Raw genomic sequence first — 18,339 nt, forward strand, 5'->3', positions numbered from 1 at the left:
CGTCTGCAGTTCCCCATGCTTTCTTTTCTCCTTTCTTGAATATGGAAGTGATGTTTCCCCTTTTCCAGTCACTGGGGACTTTGCCAGACAGTCACAGTTTTTTATATGTATATATGGATATTGACTTGGCAACCACATCAGCCAGTTCCTTCAGAGCCCTGGGATATATGTCACTGGGCCCCATAGACTTGTACACATTCAGCCTCATGAGATGGTCTCAAACATGATCTGCTGTTACACTGGGAGTGATATTGCTTTCCTGACCCTTGCTTAGAATTTTCAGGACACAAGAAGTGTAGGAATACCTAACCATCCATGAATACTGAAGCAAAGAATTCATTAAGTACCTCAGACATCTCCATATCTGAGGAGGTCAACTCCCTCTTTTCAGAGGCACACTCTCATTTGCCAGTTTCTTCTAACAAATGTATCTAAAAAAACCCCTTCTTGTTGTTTTTCACATCCCTCACCAAGTTCAATTTCATCTGCACCTTGGTTTTCCAACAATACTTCAAGCAGTCTGAAATTTGCTCTCCTAAAGTTCTGGGTCCTGACCCCACACTTTGCTAGGCCCACATTCCTCGAGATCATGAACATGACCGCAGTATGGCTGCTTCAGCCCCGGTTGCCTCTAATTTTAATCTCTTTTATGATTTTTTTCTACATTGGTGAGTGCCAGGTCCAGCAACGCTTCACCTCTTGTAGGTCTGTTCTGTAAATGAACTAGAAAGTTATTGTCAATGCACTCCAGGAGTCTCCTGGATTGCTTGCAGGTCACCATGTTGTTTGCCCATCAGATATCCATCAGATGACATGTTGAAATATGGAACAAACCAAATTTGAAGACACACATTTTCTTTCTTCTTTTCTCTCCAAAGCTGGTCAGAAGATATTTGGTTTGGAAGGAGTAATGGTAAGTGTCAGTTCCCTGTGCACATGGTAAGTGAATGAATCGTAAGCGAATTGAATGTGGTAGTTAGTTCTTGTTTCTATTGAAGAACATATGTGCATGGAAGGAAGTGTGACCACATCTACATGTCTGCAATTTCTTTCCAGCTGAAAATTGCTCATTCTGGTTCAATCTGGAATTTTAACAATAGGAGAAAAATTTAGAAATGTTGAATTTTTCATGGAAAATGTTTTTTGCCCCAAGCTGGCAGGTGAAGACCCAGCAGCTCACTTGTCCTCCAGGTGGGGAGCCAGGCAGCTTGCCCACCATTGGCAGCTGGTAGCTGGCAGAGCACCAGGTACATGGGATGCCAACGGCTGTTTTCTACCCTGAGTTTGATGGAATTTATACATTCCCACCTCAATATTGGTTATTCTATCATCAGCAGGCTCCTCTGATGGAAAACTGCTGTGCTGGAAGTATTCACTCTGCTGCAGCTTGTCAGGTGTGTTACTGTATGGACTGATGTGCTGCCACTGCATAGTTGCACACTGACAGAACAGAACTAAAGCCTGAAAAAATAAGTCAATAAAAATGAGTGCACTTAAATAGAAAAATATTGGTGCTGAATTTACCCTCAGCAAACTGGTGGGTATGCCTGGGTGTGACTGAAACTTTAAGCAGTGGGTGACAATGGTGACATGGTTACAAAGGCAATGACAGGGAAAAACAGCCTTCTCCATCGTTCCCCTCAACCCTCATAATCAAAACATGTGTCCCCTAAGCCCAAACTCTCCAGATCTATCAGATAATCTGCTGAGGTGAAAAGCTCCTCATGTTGCATGCTGGGTTTTCAAGGGTGTGTCACTCAGCTGGAAAATCCTGTCTCTGGGTGCTGAGTAATTTTAGCTAAGGTAGAAATAGTAGTAAACATCACGTTAATATTTGATGCTCAAGAACATAGTTGTGATTGTCCCCTATAAACACAGTAGGATATGGGTGTGTGAGAAAACTGAGGAGCGTGTTTACCTGGAATTACATGGCTTTGTAATGCTTCATTATATCCTTTGGCAACACAAACCACAAAACCTTGATCTTCCACAAGGACAGGCTGGACTGAGGGAGGACAAAGATGAGAAAGGGGCTTGGAAGCAGCAGACTTGGCATCCTACAGCCTCCTATAAGTCCCTTGCCCACAGCCTGGTACACCCCATGCTGTGGTCCCCACTGGTGTGCATGGGGCTGGGTTTACAGGGATCCCATACCCCATCTGAAGAGGGGAAACTGCAGCAGCATGAGGGAGCTATGCCAGAGATCATCCCAGTCTCTGTAAATGGATGAGCACAAATCTCAAAGGTTGTGAAGGAGCCCAGGGGAGGTACTGCATGCAGTTTGATTTCATTCATTTTTCAGAAAGTAGATAAGAGTCAAGATTTAACATCCAACTATTCCAGCCCCTTTTATCCTCCACATTTCCAGTAAGCACCCCAGATATGTTTGAATTGTTCCCATAGTTGTTTTGTTTTTTAACCAGTTGTTCATCTTTTTGAAGACAGTTTACTAGAGAATCACAACAAAATGTTATGTTTTTCACTGTTATTTAATGTTGCACATATTGCATTTTGTAACATTAGAAGAAAAAAAACAAAACAAAACCAACAAAGTAAACCTCAAAGACAGAAAATAAATATATACTTTTATGAATGTATGCGGAGAGAGTGCAAAAAATTGCATCTGTAAAATGTTTAAATGCTGAATCATACAACAAAATCTTACAAAAGCGCTTGTTTCTTTATACGTCAGTTTTCTTATAAACACAAAAATATTTTAACAAATCTTACAAAGATCAAACCCTATTGCCCTTCACCAGGATAAGAGTGGTGAAGAAAGTGTATTACCTGACAGAAAGGAAGAAACCCAGATAAATAAAACATAAGCTTGACCGAGTACCAGGTAAACTACCTCTACACTCTGAAGAGGATTTCACCCTTGTGCAGCGCAGCTCAGGAGACGAGTCCCTCTGAACAGCAGGGGCTGGCCCTCTGCAGAGGGACTTGCTTCCTCCTGTTGCAATAAAATCATTCCCTTCCATACCATCTGCCCAGCACAGCAATAAAAGCCCTGTGTCCTGCTCCTGGCCAGCAAGGACTGGGAGACCACAGCTGGGCTGAGCCCAGCGCTGCCACCCAGCAGGGTCTGCAACTGCTGCCAGTCCAGGCTGTGCTCAGGACCATGTCTTGGTGCTGGGCTCAGGCACCTCAAAGTACACTTTAAAAACAAAACAAAAAAGCACATTTTTCCCCCCCCTCAAAAATATGCAACCTTGTGGCAGATGAAGAGCTCTCACAAAATGACACTTGGTGCCCCTGATGCTGAGATTAACAGGGTATACAGCAGTTCTCTTTTCTTTCTAGACCTTAGGCAGAATGAACGCTTAGACCAGAACAGCCCCAAATAACTCATCTGAACTGAGGTTTATCTGAAACAGAAACAGGCAAGTAGCAGATTGTGGAAAACTGAAGGAACAGAGGTTTGCTGTGGAATGCGGGGAGTGTGGGGTTAGGTAGAGATGACAGCGGCCCTGACAACACTCCAAGAGACACATATGCATGGTGACATGGCCCAGCATCACAGCTGCAGTGCCACAGCAGCTCAGCACCATGTGTCCTACAGCTGGTGCACTACAGCTGGTGGCACTCCTGAAGCCACTTGGACAAAGTCCCTCTTCCACCAGCCACATGTGCTACACGTCACAGCACGCTGCAAGATACCAGGTGCCTTCCTGAATAGTAAAAAACATACTGGATGTACCCTGCAGCACTGCACATTCAACCTGTCTGGCAGCTTCCAGCATGTAGCCACCAGAAGCAGCTGCTCCAGCCTGCACATCCAGAAGGCACAGACTAATGACAGAAATCCCTAATTTTCAGCTAGGTAAAGAGAAACCTCCCTGGGCAGAAGGGGTAAGAGAAAGGGAAAGAATGAGGTCACATCCTCTAAAAAGCTGGTGGATCTTGACAATCATCATCATCTTGTATAGTCCAAATTGTGGCAGTCACTAAAATGTGTTGCTAGGAAAATACTTTTCCTAACCATAGTATTTGCTTGATACATAGAACTAACTTGAGAGATCATAACAAAACATAACAAAGCACAAGTAAAACATAGCACAAAACATATGCTGTGGACTGCAACAAACCATAGGAATTTACCTTGCCAGGAACACAACAACCTTCTCCCCAGGAAAAAGAGGAAAGCTTTCCAATCTGAATGCATCTAAAATAAATGTGTCATATGGTAAAATGTATCATATCCCTCAAAAGCTGTATTTTATAATTACAAAATATAAATTATGCATGAATTATAATAAATAATGAATTTTCAAAAATGCACCGGATCTGCATAACTGAGCGTAGCGACAAAACAGACCTTCGGGATTCTTGTTCTGCAAAAGCATTATGTTCTCGCTGCATTACTTAACTAACAAGAAGACAAAGAAAATAAGACATGGAAGGTTTTCACAATCTTAGCGGTAAGTACCCCTTCCGGCAGACTGCAGAAGAATCAATTCTCATCATTTTGGGAAAGGTAATCTTTGCGTTTTCATTGCATCCCCAACAAAAATTAGGGCACATGTGAGAGATATCTTACTACTGCTGTATGGCTAGAACACTGTTAATCAGTTCTATTGCGTATTTCAAATGATCTTACTGTACACGTTTACTCTAGAAAGGTTCTAGGGGGATGGGGACAGGTGTTAAATGCCTACAAGAGAATCTTTCTTTGATGTTTATAATCAAAACATATATATAGGCAGTGATTTAGTGTCTGGATAGGGAGCTAGGAGATATGGTTTAGGGGTTTTCTATAGGTAGGTATGGTAAGGGGAGGATGGCTGGACTAGATGATCTTATAGGTCCTTTCCAACATTGTTATTCTATGATTCTATGATTTTTTTTCCCCACAGCATATTTCCTAGAAACAAGAAGCTCAAAAGTTATAGGACTCTAACAAAGCAGTCCTTATTTACGTATTCCAAGACAACCTCTCAAGTTTAAATGAGTTTTTCTAAACAAGCCAAGCTGGCATTTTCTATCTTTGGTCATTACCTCAGCATCAAATTTCTTAATAAAATCTGTGAGAAAATTGTCAGAAGGCTTTTATTCTCACATAAAGAAATCTACTAATTTCACTCTAAAAATCTTTGGCCTGAGACAGGGTATGAAAAATAGGATCCTAAAGGGAATCTGTCTGAGGAAGAAAGAAGTGACTGTGAAAAGGAAAACACGGCGCAAAACCGATTTCAGACCTTTAAAGCAGCAGGCACTGCAACACAACTGACTGCTGCAGTACCACGGAACAGAGAGCTGAAAGTTTGTTTTGCTGTTAATTTGGGGAAATGGAGTTGATTGCCACTTGCATATCTCCAAACAAATATGAGGATAGCGTCCAGTTTCTCTTAGTTTATTCAAGTAAAAATCACGTGTACTTTAAACTTTTCTTTGGACTTATACTTTGTGCTATCTTACTGGACAGGTAACAGTACCTACCACTTAGCATCGCAAAAACACTGTACAAACACAAGTTACTGTAACCCTTCACGTTCTTCTTAGAGTTAAGTAACCCCATGCACCACTGAAAAATAATCAACTATTGAATGCCCGCATTGACCATCTCCCATCGCTCTACAGTAATACAACAAATAGTGCAGAGAAGTGCTTATGTTATAGCATGAGAAGCATTTGCTTTAGGTGATGGAGCCAGGCCAGGCTGCATATATACTGCAGATCCCAGGTCTTACTCAGCATCCAGCTTTGAGCTCTCTCCCCTGTGAGCTAACCACACATGAGACCCCAGCCAGAAGGAAGAATGATGGATGGTAAGGGTAGCGAGTGGGAAGGTGGCAGTAACATGCACCATGTCTCATAGAAAGAGTCCAAGAGGATGGACTTACATTGATTTAGCAGAGCCAAAAGCAGCTAGAGCCCTTCCTCCTCTATCTGTTTTTTTTAGTTACTATTTGCCATGTTTGGAGTAAGTTTCTTATAAAACAATTATCTCTTTATTTTACTTTATTTTTTTGCCTCCTCAGACATGGAAAAGAAGGCTGAGGTACTTTGCCTCAAACCTCTTGTGTCCTGGAAATTCTAAGTGCAGATCGAAGGAGCAAAATCAATCCCAGTGTAAGAGCAGAGAAAGTCTGAGACTATCTCATGAGGTGGAATTGGTACAAATCAATGGAGACTGATGACATGCATCCCAGGGTTCTAAAGGAACTGTCTGATGTGGCTGCCAAGTTGATCTTCATATACATTTTAAAAATTGTGGCTGTCAGTCAGAGTCCCTGGTGATCGGAAAAGGGAAAACGTCACGAAGGTGGACATGAGCCAGCAGTGTGCTCTTGCAGCTTAGAAGGCCAGCTATATCCTGGGCTGCATCAAAAGAGTGGTGGAAGAAGGGAGAGGGAGGTGATTCTCCCACCTCTACTTGGTCCTTGTGAGGCCCCATCTGAAGTACTGTGTCCAAGCCTGAGGATCCCAGAAAAAGAAAGACATAGAGGTGCTGGATCAAGCCCAGAGGAAAGCCATGAAGATGATCGGAGGGGCTGGAGCACCTCTCTTATGAAGAAAAGTTGAAAGAGTTGAGCTTGTTTAGCTTGGAGAAGAAAAGGCTCCAGGGAGACATCGCTGCTTTCCAGTACTTGGAGGGAGCTTACAAGCAGGAGGGGGACCAACTTTTTTACATGGTTTGACAGTCATAAAACAAGGAGGAATGGTGTTTAACTAAAAGAGGGGAGATATAGGTTAGATGTTAGGAAGAAATTCTTTTATCAGAGGGTGGTGAGGCACCGGCACAGGCTGCCCAGAGAAGCTGTGGGTACCCCATCCCTCAAGGCATTCAAGACCAGGTTGGATGGGTCCTCAGCAGCCTGAACTGGTGGCCAATAACCCTGCCTGTGGCAGAGGGGCTGGAACTAGATGATGATTAAAGTCCCCTCCAACAAAAGCCATTCCACAATTCTATGATTTCTCTTATAATTTTTGTTTTTTGAAATAAATTAAAAAAAAAAAAAACAAAAAAAAACCACTGTAAAAAGTCTCTTGCTAATGTAGTTCTTTGGAAACCTCGTAAGTATTATGATTTGGTGCAAAATATTTATCTACTGGAAAACCAATGGAAAGGGCCCTACTGCTCCCAGAACTTCTGCACAGCTGTCAGTGAATCCTTACAAGCTAATATAGTCACTGTTGACTTAAAGCACATACTCAGGAAACACTACACAATGAAAAGTGAGGATACACAATGCACTGTGCAAAGCCTTTTAAGTAAAATAATCCTCCTAAGATTTCTAGCTCAAGCTTGGAAGTATTTCTAGAGCTTTGTTCTTTGTCAATTTGCTCTATCTACACAGCCAAAGTGCACCTGTAGTTCGTGTTTCTTTATCCAGTTTTTGTGGAGTTTTACTAAAATCTGGCCACTGCTATTAATCTGCTACTTTGGTGCCTGGACTTGCATTCTGGCTCTTAAGTTGTCCTAACACCTGGATACTGAATTTTTCTTGGTAACCCCACTAGACATCTAAACTGGCACATGTAATAGAAACTGAATGTGGAAAAGGCACATTTTACCTCTGCTCTTTAGTAGGAGTCTCAATTGCCACTCTATGGACAGGACTGCATTATCTTTAGACAGTTCCTAAAGAGCTAAAAGAGGTGGAACCTGTAAGCAGCCAACTTATGTCTGATTGTGTATTCCAGGCAAGACACTGCCCCCAGTTGCATTCCTTTAACAGAGGGAAGAACTCAATAATTTCATTGATGGGGCAATATTAGTGAAAAATCAGAAGAAACATTCATTCCATTGAGCATCTGCAAGAGAAAGAGGAAGCGGGCAAAGAAAGAAGCCGGCTAGCAGAAATATGATCATAAAGCATGAAAAAACAACAAAGTTCAACATGCAAAGGTTATCAGTACTTCACAATGCTGATTATGGTCAGTGAGACTGTACAGCTCTTATACCTTTGTTCTTGAGGCTTTCTTATAGTAAGACTCTTAATCGCAAGTTCATAAATAAGCTGAAAATGACAGCAGTGCCATAAAAACATTGGTAGAAAAATAGTGCAAAGCCAAGGGCTGGGTACTTTAATATGCCATAACTGCCCCCAAGCACAACCATCACTATTCTTCAAAAAAAAAAAAAAAAAGTAAAGAAACAAAAAAAAAAAAACCCAAAAAACATATTAAAAACATTCTCTGCTTATTATAAATCATAGTTGCCTGCATTGCACTTTACATTTAAAATGAACTGACTATCTTTCTGCTTCTTTTAGAGGCTATGGATGGAGAATAAATACAGCCTTTCCAACTGGCAAGCACCGCCACTGGTAAAAAAAAAAACAACAAACAGACAGCATTTATACAATAAATCAATGTAAAAGTAAAACAGACAATATCATTTAAGGCCTTTGTCCATGCTAGTCTGCTCAACAGACTGTACTTTCTTAAAATAAGAATATCTACCACTTCTGTTACAGGAACCAGAGGGCGACGTTAAACAAAGAAAGGTCACATTTACAACTGCCAAGACGGCAAAGTTCCTGAGGTTCAGCCAAATGCAACAGAAGAGATGCTCTTCACAACATTCTTCTGGTGCCTTGCACCGTGTACACGCAGGAGGGTAGACAAGAGGAGGAAGAGCCTGAGACAGTGCTCAGGCCGAGCATCTCATTTAAATATTGCAGCCCTTATCACAAGGGGTTTGGAATTACAACTGATTACATAGTGCAAACTCGTATCAGTTCCCACAGATATAAAATGTACTGGGAGCCCAGAACAAAAGCCGCCGCTGGCCAGGGTTATGAAGAGCACCAGCCATTAAGGAAATAAACTCAGAGGAGCAGACTCTGATCTCAGCTACTCCTGAGTAAGCCTGAAATAACTTCAGCTCTTCAGGGAGGTTTCAGTGAATTTATATAGGTGTAACTGATAGTAGGGTCTCAATCAGTTTGACAGTGAGGCACCAAATGAAAATGAAGGCTGTATTAAATGACAGATTCAGAATAACTAAAAATGATATGTAACAGTTCGTTAACCTTGAGCAGGATAGAAGAAATATCCACCTGTGGATTGACAGTTACACAGCATTTCTCAAGTATTTACATCAGCAGGTCCAGAAGGTCCAAGATAGGGTTTTGCTTATCCTGTTCTGAGTAACATCACAAGGTTCTTGCTGCAATCCCATGTAAGCTGTTGAAAAAATATACTGACAGCCTAGAAAATAAATCATGCATTATGCACTTGGTACATCCACAGACTTGAGGTCACTGTATACACACACAACCAAGATCCCAGTACTGCACAGAATAGGAGCTGCGTCACTGCCTTTCTTAAATTATTAGATTCATGGTGAGTTACTCACAAAAGGCACGTCCAGGGGAATATGCATACTCCTAATATTTCAAAGTAGATACGGCATCATGTCTGATCTGAAATAAATACAGCTTTCTCAGGCTAGTCCAGCCTCTTAAAAGACAGCTCCATCTTCAAAATAGTTTTGTTGGTTTCTAATTGTCACTGGAATCAGTGCTGATTTCAGTGCTGAAAGAAATGCCATGGTTGCCAGTTGACAGAAAACTGTCAAATAAAAATTTTTTTAGAGGTTTGTTACCTCTAATGGGATGAGCTGGCAGACAGAAGAACGTCAAGCCTCCCCGCTTCCCATTTTAAAATGTACTAAAAAAATTTGGAGACTTTCACCAAGAACCAACAGCAAGTGTGACAGTAACAACTGGGCCTGCAAAAGCAAATAAATACTGAAGAATTGATTCACGTGTGGCTGACAGAAGATGGTAAAGTTCTAGCAGCCTCAAGAGGTGGCTCATATTTGAGCATATGAACTACTGAACAGTATTATGTTTTTCTTTTTGAAAGCAAAACCTATGCCATATGTACTGTACAATTATCTAGGCTTTTTCCACTCTGTGACTTGTTACCGATAGAGTAGCCTGTAAAGAATAGGCACTTATCCCAAAAATTGGCCAAAAAAAAAAAAGAAAAAAAAAGAAAAAAGGGGACCATTATTTGATGCTATGGCATCAAAATCCAACCGTTGTGCTTTCTCACAAATGCATACTGTACAGATACAAGCTCAAACTGACACAGACTTTTAGGTTGTAGGTAGGCTGTGTTTTTTCTTTTTGCTTCGGCAAGATTTGCAAATGCAGCAGATGATGCATGGAGATGCCACAAGCAGCAAGGGAGAGGTCACCAATGCTATGATACCTAGTCCAACGAGGATCCCTACAACCTGCAAGACACAGTGGGGAAAAACACATATTTATCTAACGCGAAAAATAAAATGCATGTGCATGCATAAGCACAGAATAAGCTAAAAAATGAAAGCATGAAAGCAATCTTGGTTCTTTGCTGAAGGGTAAAATCTCTTTGCTTCACACATGCATGATTGTTCTGCTTAGCTGACTAGGAACACACCTGCGTCCTGTTCCACATCACCGAAGCACGCGAGTGGCCTAGCTTGTTTCTGCAAGGGCCTTTGTCGTAATGCCTTAAGAAGATGTCATTCTAAAAACAAAAACAAACATAAAAAAAAAGAAGAAGAAGCTGTTAAGAGGAGGTTACAGTCTGGGAACTGGACTGGAAATACAACTTTACTGACACTGCCATGAAACTACCAGCTGCTGACAGGCAAATTCATCTGTCTTCCAAATATTCATCCACAGAAACATCTTGCTGTTCCAAACAGTGCGGCATATTTAGGACCCAAGCTATTGTACAGCTCCTTCCCTTCACATGCTTTTAAAAAATATTAAGTATATGCACTGCACTTGTTTCACAGCTACATAGTCTGTTATTTGGTGATGCTAAGGGGGCTTCTAAAGAAGATATTTCAGGAAGTTTGCAATCTCAGGTATTATCTCCTGAGATACTTCCACCTTCTGTTCTGCTACCCCTGCACTTTGTGGTCATTTTCTTCATAGGCTTAACAAGAAAATAATTATGAAAAGGGGGGGGGGGGGGAAAGGAAATGAGCATTTCTTTATTCTTTTCCCAGCAATTGTAGATTATCCGCTCTTAATTCAGAATGTGACAAATGCTCCACATCACTCTCCCCTTGCCAGCTGCAATGTAACATGATTCTGTCTCCTCTTTCACTCTTCAGCCTTACTCTTCTGCTCTGCAGCTGTTAGCTACATCTAAACGTGGCATTCCTGTAACCTTGCTCATTTAGAAAAACTGTAGTTGAACCACATAGCTACAGTTCTTTTTTTTTTTTTTTCCTTTTCCTCTAGAACAGGCTAAAACTTAGTGAGGACATCTCCACTGAAACTCAGAATATGAAGGTATTCCAGCTCAGCATGGTGTTAAGCAATCACTGTGTACTGTATGTACTCTGAGGCAAGCCAGAAGACAGATGTTAAAAAAGTGCACTCCCACATCTGAAAATAGGGCATGATGTTAAGTTAAACATGCATTCTGAGAAAACAAAGATTGAAGAATGAGGAAGACTCATTGTTTGCTGTATGTGGAGTACAAGAAAGAAGAAGAAAAGCTGTGCATCTTTCAACATTTTATTTCATGTGCTGGAAAAATTACTTTCACACTCCTGCATTTGTTACTAATGGCTGTGCAAAAAAGAGAAACTCATGCACCAGAGTTCATTAGTTCTTGTACTCTTAATCCTGTTAGAAAGATAGAGGTCCACAAAAGCTGAAACTAGCTGGTATCATTTGCGAAACAACTAGTTGCTTGCATTACATAACCCACATCCATAATCCAACAGCTGTATTGTCAAGTCAACTAACCAATCATTCTCTTCAATGAACACAGCACTAGAGATGGACTTGAAGACCTAATTGATGTGAGCTCTTAATAGGTCTTCCCATGAAACTGTCTTTTCCCAGTATCATACCATACCCTTTTTGGACAGGCTGTGCACCATGTGGTTGGAGAAGGTAGAAGAATTTATCTATCTTACTCTCATCCAAAAGATTAGTAGCTACTGCACTGAAAGGAGACACTGGAGAAAGGTAATGCTGTAATCAGCTTCCAGAAAGTAACCAGTACATCTCATTTCCCTCAAAGAACTACCATGGGACCTCTGGATATGGCTATAATCCTTCACGAAAAAAAAGAATGTTGAAATAAATAAAAGCACTGGATGAAAAAAAGGAATGGAATTAGCATCTGAAATAAGCCAAGTTATTCCTAGAACTGGAATTCCTAGATTGGTGGAAAACTTTGCATGGAGCTTCAGACTAACCTCAGCCCCCAGTTACCCTTCATCTAGATATTTTTTTCTCTGCAGCACTTACATCCAAGTTCTGTAGGCAGTACCAGCAAAATGTGTGTTTGCAGTTCTTGCACATCATCTGAGCACAGCCCTCATTTCTCTCAATATAGATCCGACAAACTGGGCACTGCTTAATTGGTGCTTCTGTCTCTGTTCCAATAAGTGATCTAGAAGAGTAAGGAAACATTAAAGTGAAACGTAAATATAATTACTGCTGATACTCAGCTCCTAATGTGAATTGTGCTTATTTTCTAGAGCACCTAATGTTACTGTCTTAACGCACTTCAGGTGTGAAGCTTATCATATTCAAGAGAATACACAGAAGTATATCCACTACTAAATGTAGGACTTTGTCATATGAAAGTGAAACTCCATTCTCTTGGTCTTTAATGCTATATAAACAACACATGTAATTTAAAATAGAAATTAGACTGGAATCATATTTAGGAAATGCCAGCAGAGATGGACAGTGTCAGAGATACCATTAAGAAAACAGTTCAATTAAATTGAAGTGAGACACAGAGCAAGCACCCTATGCCAAGAAAAACCAGCACAGCCACTGTGGGCTGCACTCTTACCCCTGCTCCGTTGTTACCAGAGCTTGGTTTTCTGGGCACAGGCGCTGTGGGTGCCATGCTTCCTTACAAGAGGAGCAGAACATCATGTGGCAGGATGGGCACTCCACCGGCACCGGCACTCCTGACTCATTTGGTCCAATGCAGCACACCGTTTGGCAGTCTGCTGCAGGACACCACGTTCTCTGAGGGTCCAAATGGACTTCTGAAACAGAAGAGATAGAAATAAAACTACTTATACAGCCCTGTTCTCATTCTGGTGGCATGTCAGGGTATGCAAGATGCAGTTCTGAATGTACATGGGGAAGCTGAAGCCTTCTGACTCTGTGCCTGTGGATGCTTGAGGCTACTTCCACATGCAGGCATGGAACTGTGCAGCTGCTGCACTGGATGCATCACAATAATGGCAACAGACTACACAGGACATGTTCTTTGCTTTTATAGGGAGACAAAAACGATAAAGGTAACTGATGCTTTCTGAAATGCACGTGTCTTTTGTAATGTTAGGACATTATGTCTTTCACATGCACAAGCCATAACATATCTCTCATGTAAATAGCAGAAGGACTGTCATTAAATTAATGCCAGGTCCCTTTCTGTGACTTACTTCCCCCCACTATCTACAAACTGATTAATGTGAGCAGATCTCAGATTACAACAATAGTCAAGGTAAGATAGTGGGTGGAAACTGTGAGTTACATACAATGATACATGGCAGTGAATGCCAGTTATTTCTCTCACTTCCCAACCTTTACTAAAAGAATTTAGGCTTGCAAGAGAAACCCAGACAAATCACATTCACTGTTAGGCTTGTTTACTATGTGTATACTTTACACTGCTGAAATCCCTGCAATGAAGTCAAACACTCCTATCCTACAGAGCCTCCCTAGAAAAAAGCTGTCATGCTGTAAGGATCTACCTGTACTTCCTCGCACCCTGGGAGCGAGTCAGCACGAGTCCCGGTGGTACGGCATAACCAAGCTTTGCTGTGCTCACTTCTATCTCTCCTGCCCAGCTCTATACAACACTTACAGTGAGGAACCTAGTAAGGATAACCATCTGATCTGCTGGCTGAAGGGCACACAAGTACTTACTGCAACAAAAGTAATATTTTAGTCTGTCCTCTGACAGATGTAGAGACTTCACATATCCACACCAAAGGCTTTAACCTATAATTTAGAGTGTGCCAGCAAAAACACCCATACTACCTTATTTTTAAACCACTTCATGAATTGAGTTCTCTTCTTTCTCCTTATTCTCTTACACATGCTTCCTCTACTCTCAAAAGCAAACAAATATTTTGCCAATAACAGCTTGTACTTCCATTTGCGGGGAGAAAAGAGAGACAGTAATGGGCAAGTCATCCAAGCTTCCTTCAGAGATGATGCTCTGAACTGGGTAAGACCATGCCTTACTACCGACTGTCGCATTTCAGTCTTCACACAGTATGTTCCACACTATTTCTGCTGACAAACAACAGGAAGAAAAACGGCAGTTCCTGCAGATAGTACACTCAACTTTGGAAACAAAAATTCACCTATCCTGTTTTTGAATGATAGACAGGATGTCTGGTTTTGACATTCATTGGAAGAAGGGTTGTAAATCTTACTGATTTTTACAAATTAGTTGCAGCAAGATGTGATGCATGAAATGAAATTCCCTCCTCTCCCACTTCCTCCATTTTCACAAAGAACCTACAGATGGTATTTCGCAATCCATGCTGTCTCATGCTGTTTGCTTTACCATGGAGTACAAGTGAAACCAGAAAAAAATAAAAATAAAACGCAGCAGTCAAAATAAGGAAAGAAGTTCTTATTTTACTCTGATGAGATGTTCAATCTTTTGGTTAGGGCTATTTCTCTCTTAAGCCTTTTCCTTGTCTCCCCACAGCGAGTTCAGCCACACTCACTCTGCTTTCAGGAAGAACGTTTTCCCAAACAGAGTGTGTGACAGACAGGAATCTGGACAGTTTTCACAAAATATACAAGCAAGCAAGATGTGGGAGGCAAAGGTGGGAAATGTAGCATTCTGAAGAAGAGAGAATATCTGGCTTCCAAGAGGTGCCTACTGAAAACATGAGCTCATGCCTTCCACAGAATATTAGGAATATTTCCCTTTTGATGGATGGTTTTTCCATTAGGTATAAAGTGGAGTTTCACATCATCTTTCACTAGGCCTATTCGGCAACTGTCATAGAAATATAATGCTTATGTTCTTTTTTATGATTTAGCTGGGAAGTACTGGTAATGGTTGGACTAGATGATCTTCTAGGTCTTTTCCAACCTTGATAATTCTGTGATTCTGTGATTCTAACCACTCCTTCTATTTCGTTATTTCTGATGGCCACATCAACTCCATCATAAAGATGCATGCAGTAATTCCTGGGTTTTTTTTATACAAAATAAATTACATGGAATCCCTGTGCCAAGGTCATGACTGGCTGCACGTAAGTTAAATATATGTAAGAAAGCTTGATTTAAACCTGAAAACATCTGTGTTCTAAGAACACAGCACAAGAAGACTGGATGCTTTCAGTACATTCATTATCAGACAAAGAAAGAACATATAGGTATTATTACTAACACTTCTAGTAAAGCAAGGGCGGTGCTGAAGCAAGATGGAACACAGAAAGCCCTTGTCAGAAGCTGAGAGCAGAAGCTGAGAGTAGAAGAGACTATGTACAGGAACTTGAAGGGTTTGAATACAGGGTTTTGTTGATCAGAACACAATGAGGGACAATGTAGCACCTGTCTATTCTAAGAATCAGAATTTGGCCTACTGTACTTTAAAAAGCAACATCTGGAGAACATATTGCTTTATGTTTCTTTCCCTTACCACACTGACTTCCAAGAACGGAAAAAAAAAAAGAGAGAGAGAGAGGGAAAAAAAAAAACCCTAGCTAACTCAAACTAGCTGTTTTCAATTCCTGGTCTGAAGAAAAACTGAAACCAAGGAAGAAAAGGGAGCTCAAAATATTTCACATGTAAGTTTTCTCTTTATTTAAGAAACCCCAGAGGGCTGATTAGAGCAATGCTACTATTACACCATCTTGCATTTCTTTGAAATGTTCTTTGTCATTAAGCAATTCCAATGATTTAATGGACCTCTGAAGATATACTTGGCTTTGCTTCTGGCTGACATCAGCTCTGGCCATCTGGCCTCATTCCGACTGAAGTTCATGAAAGGCCTATGGCTGAACACAAATACCAAGGGACTACTTTTGCTGTCAGTTCAAGGAGCCACACTGAGTTTGCCTTAGGGCTGGTGTCAGAATGGCTCGCAAAGGTACACAGTGGTTGTGGCTGGCAGGAGACCGTGAGAGAGATTACAGCTAGACAACAGCAACCCAGCTTTTGCATATCACGAGATTTGAAAATGGCTAGGTTGTACAAGCTCTGATGAAACCACAAGCCACAGATCAGATCTCATCTGTCAGGAGTCCCAGAGTCAGAAACTGGTGCCAGTAATGCCATCAACAAAGCTTATTTCTAGATTCAGAAAGAGATAATCAGGCCAGCATTGCTGGGCTGGGATCAAGTCTGAGAAGACAGCTTCAGGCCAGCAGAAACAAATCAGCCAGGTTCAAATGATGACTCTAGAAAGGCCAGCCCTAGGGGCAGTGCTAAACCTGGGACATACTAAAAGGACCTTGCTGGGTTGGCATTAATGCTGGTGGCCAGGTTACAATTTAAGTTATCAGTAGGCTGACTTCATTGCTAAGAACACACAAGGCCAAAAGGCTCAGTTTAAACTGTTCATGAGTTTTACTCATCATAGAGGAGAAAGGACAGATCTTAAAAACATAATGAAGAGAGGAAGTAGAGGTATGGAGGAGATTTGTAAGATTTAGGCAAGAAAGAAAAGGGAAGGAGGATTTAAAAAAATAGACAAGTTTCAGGTTTCTATGAGTGGGAGACAATGAAAAAGAAACAAAAACAAGATGTAACAGGGAGTTGGACAAAAGATCATGAGTTCAGTTTTGGCTGGTTGTAGAGGAAGAGACACCGGGAAATCCTTAGTTTCACAGTCTTCACTTAAAACAAAATATTTTATATAATAAAAATAAATGCATTTCAAGAATGCCTCTCTTTCTTTAATATGTTGAAATATTAAATATGTAACAAGCTCTGAATTCTACTGCAGGTAAGTCACTGCTTGATTTACAAACAGGAGGGACTTCATAAGGAATTAAGAGTGAAAAAGAAGGTGGCAGAATTTGAGACAGATAGAATTCAAAAATAAAAGCTGCTCTTGGGATTTATTTATTTTTTAAATTATCATCCTAAGTACTTGCAAAGCACAGCTACAATCTGCATCTGCCCATGAACTCTGGGGTACATTTGGGTGTACTCATTTTGCTGGTTTTGTGTTTCACGGTAATCTCACTGAATTCAGGCCAGATGAGATTCAGTAAAAACCCAAATATTCTTCTATCTGACCATCTTTTAAAGTGCATTAGCGTACATTAATGTAAAACTCTGCATTTTCATACATGTTCCCAATTCATCTGCATCTAAGCATGCATGTAAAGGATGATAAATTATAGTCTTTAGAGGAAAGACAAGCAGAGTCAGGGCAGACCAGTCCCAGATACACTACTCTGCAAACTACCATGATGTGAGTACTTAGAAAAATACTATAACTTCTAAGCACGGCTTTCCAGTTGGTGTCAGTCTTTAAAATCACTGTGAGACTTCATCTTCCTGACTGGCACGTGTCTTTTTCAGCCTTGGCTAGGACCTGCCTCCTGAATTAGAATGCTGAGCTCCGGCATTGACCTTCAGTTTCAAACTGTGTTATTGATATGCCCTTAATCAGTAATGAGGGTCACAAATTATCCCTCCGGAAAAATTTAAAAATACTAGGGGAACACACACAAGGCTTCTCTGTGAGAAGGGGATGTTTGCAGAAGTTCGTATCAGACAACAGGGTCTGTCTCTCATGGAAGTTTTGAAGATCCCCAAACTGGAAGATCCCCTAGTAAAGGATCACGTCCGCTCTGCAGCAGAGCATCGGTCTCTGCCATCTTGGCTAACTCAACCAGCACTTTTCGCTCTGTACAACCACTGCCTGAAGGACCCAGGATGAACATACTGCAGGAAGGGTGACAGAGTTTTGGGCACACAATCTGTGAGTGTTGCCGACAAGTTTGAGTAAAAGCATGATATTTCAGTAAGGCACCACTCTGTTGATTTTGCTTTACCAAAATCATTTCAAATTAGTCAGTGGACTTTATGACTGCAGTTAAACAATTTCAAAATAATGATATTTTCTCCACCTCTTCCTTAATTGACCCAGTATGCTTTGTCTCAAGGCAGAATACTTTACAGTTTGTAATACTGCCACTTTCACAGACATTTTGAAAACCAAGATAACAGAAACTGAAAAGGTCCATACCCCGTTCAAATTTCAGCCTCTTGAATAGCTGAAACTGTTCAACTGGTACCAAATAGGCAATCTGAAATGAGAAACAAAGAAAAAGCATTAGAAACAACTAGAGACTTGAGAAAAATAAACACCCTGTTCTACTTCTCTGCTTTTCTGAGCCAGCCCTCAAATTCACCT

At 41.0% G+C, this 18,339-nt stretch overlaps 1 protein-coding gene across 3 annotated transcripts in view; it reads right to left on the reverse strand.

The window, feature by feature from the left end:
- Positions 1 to 8,842: 8,842 nt before the first annotated feature.
- RNF144B (ring finger protein 144B) overlaps positions 8,843 to 18,339 on the reverse strand; it is a 73,845-nt gene continuing 64,348 nt past the window's right edge. For all 3 annotated transcript variants that reach the window (XM_015854748.3, XM_015854746.3, XM_085540155.1), the window contains exons 4-8: positions 18,172 to 18,232; positions 12,778 to 12,979; positions 12,222 to 12,366; positions 10,381 to 10,470; positions 8,843 to 10,195 (exon numbers count right to left, since the gene is read on the reverse strand). In XM_015854748.3, the coding sequence (XP_015710234.2) occupies positions 10,055 to 10,195; positions 10,381 to 10,470; positions 12,222 to 12,366; positions 12,778 to 12,979; positions 18,172 to 18,232 (639 nt within the window). In that variant the 3' untranslated portion in view covers positions 8,843 to 10,054. The remainder of the gene's footprint in view (positions 10,196 to 10,380; positions 10,471 to 12,221; positions 12,367 to 12,777; positions 12,980 to 18,171; positions 18,233 to 18,339) is intronic.

This window comes from Coturnix japonica, chromosome 2 (assembly GCF_054131305.1).
Source record: "Coturnix japonica strain WE chromosome 2, WE-NBRP24, whole genome shotgun sequence".
Classification (NCBI taxonomy): Eukaryota; Metazoa; Chordata; class Aves; order Galliformes; family Phasianidae; genus Coturnix; species Coturnix japonica.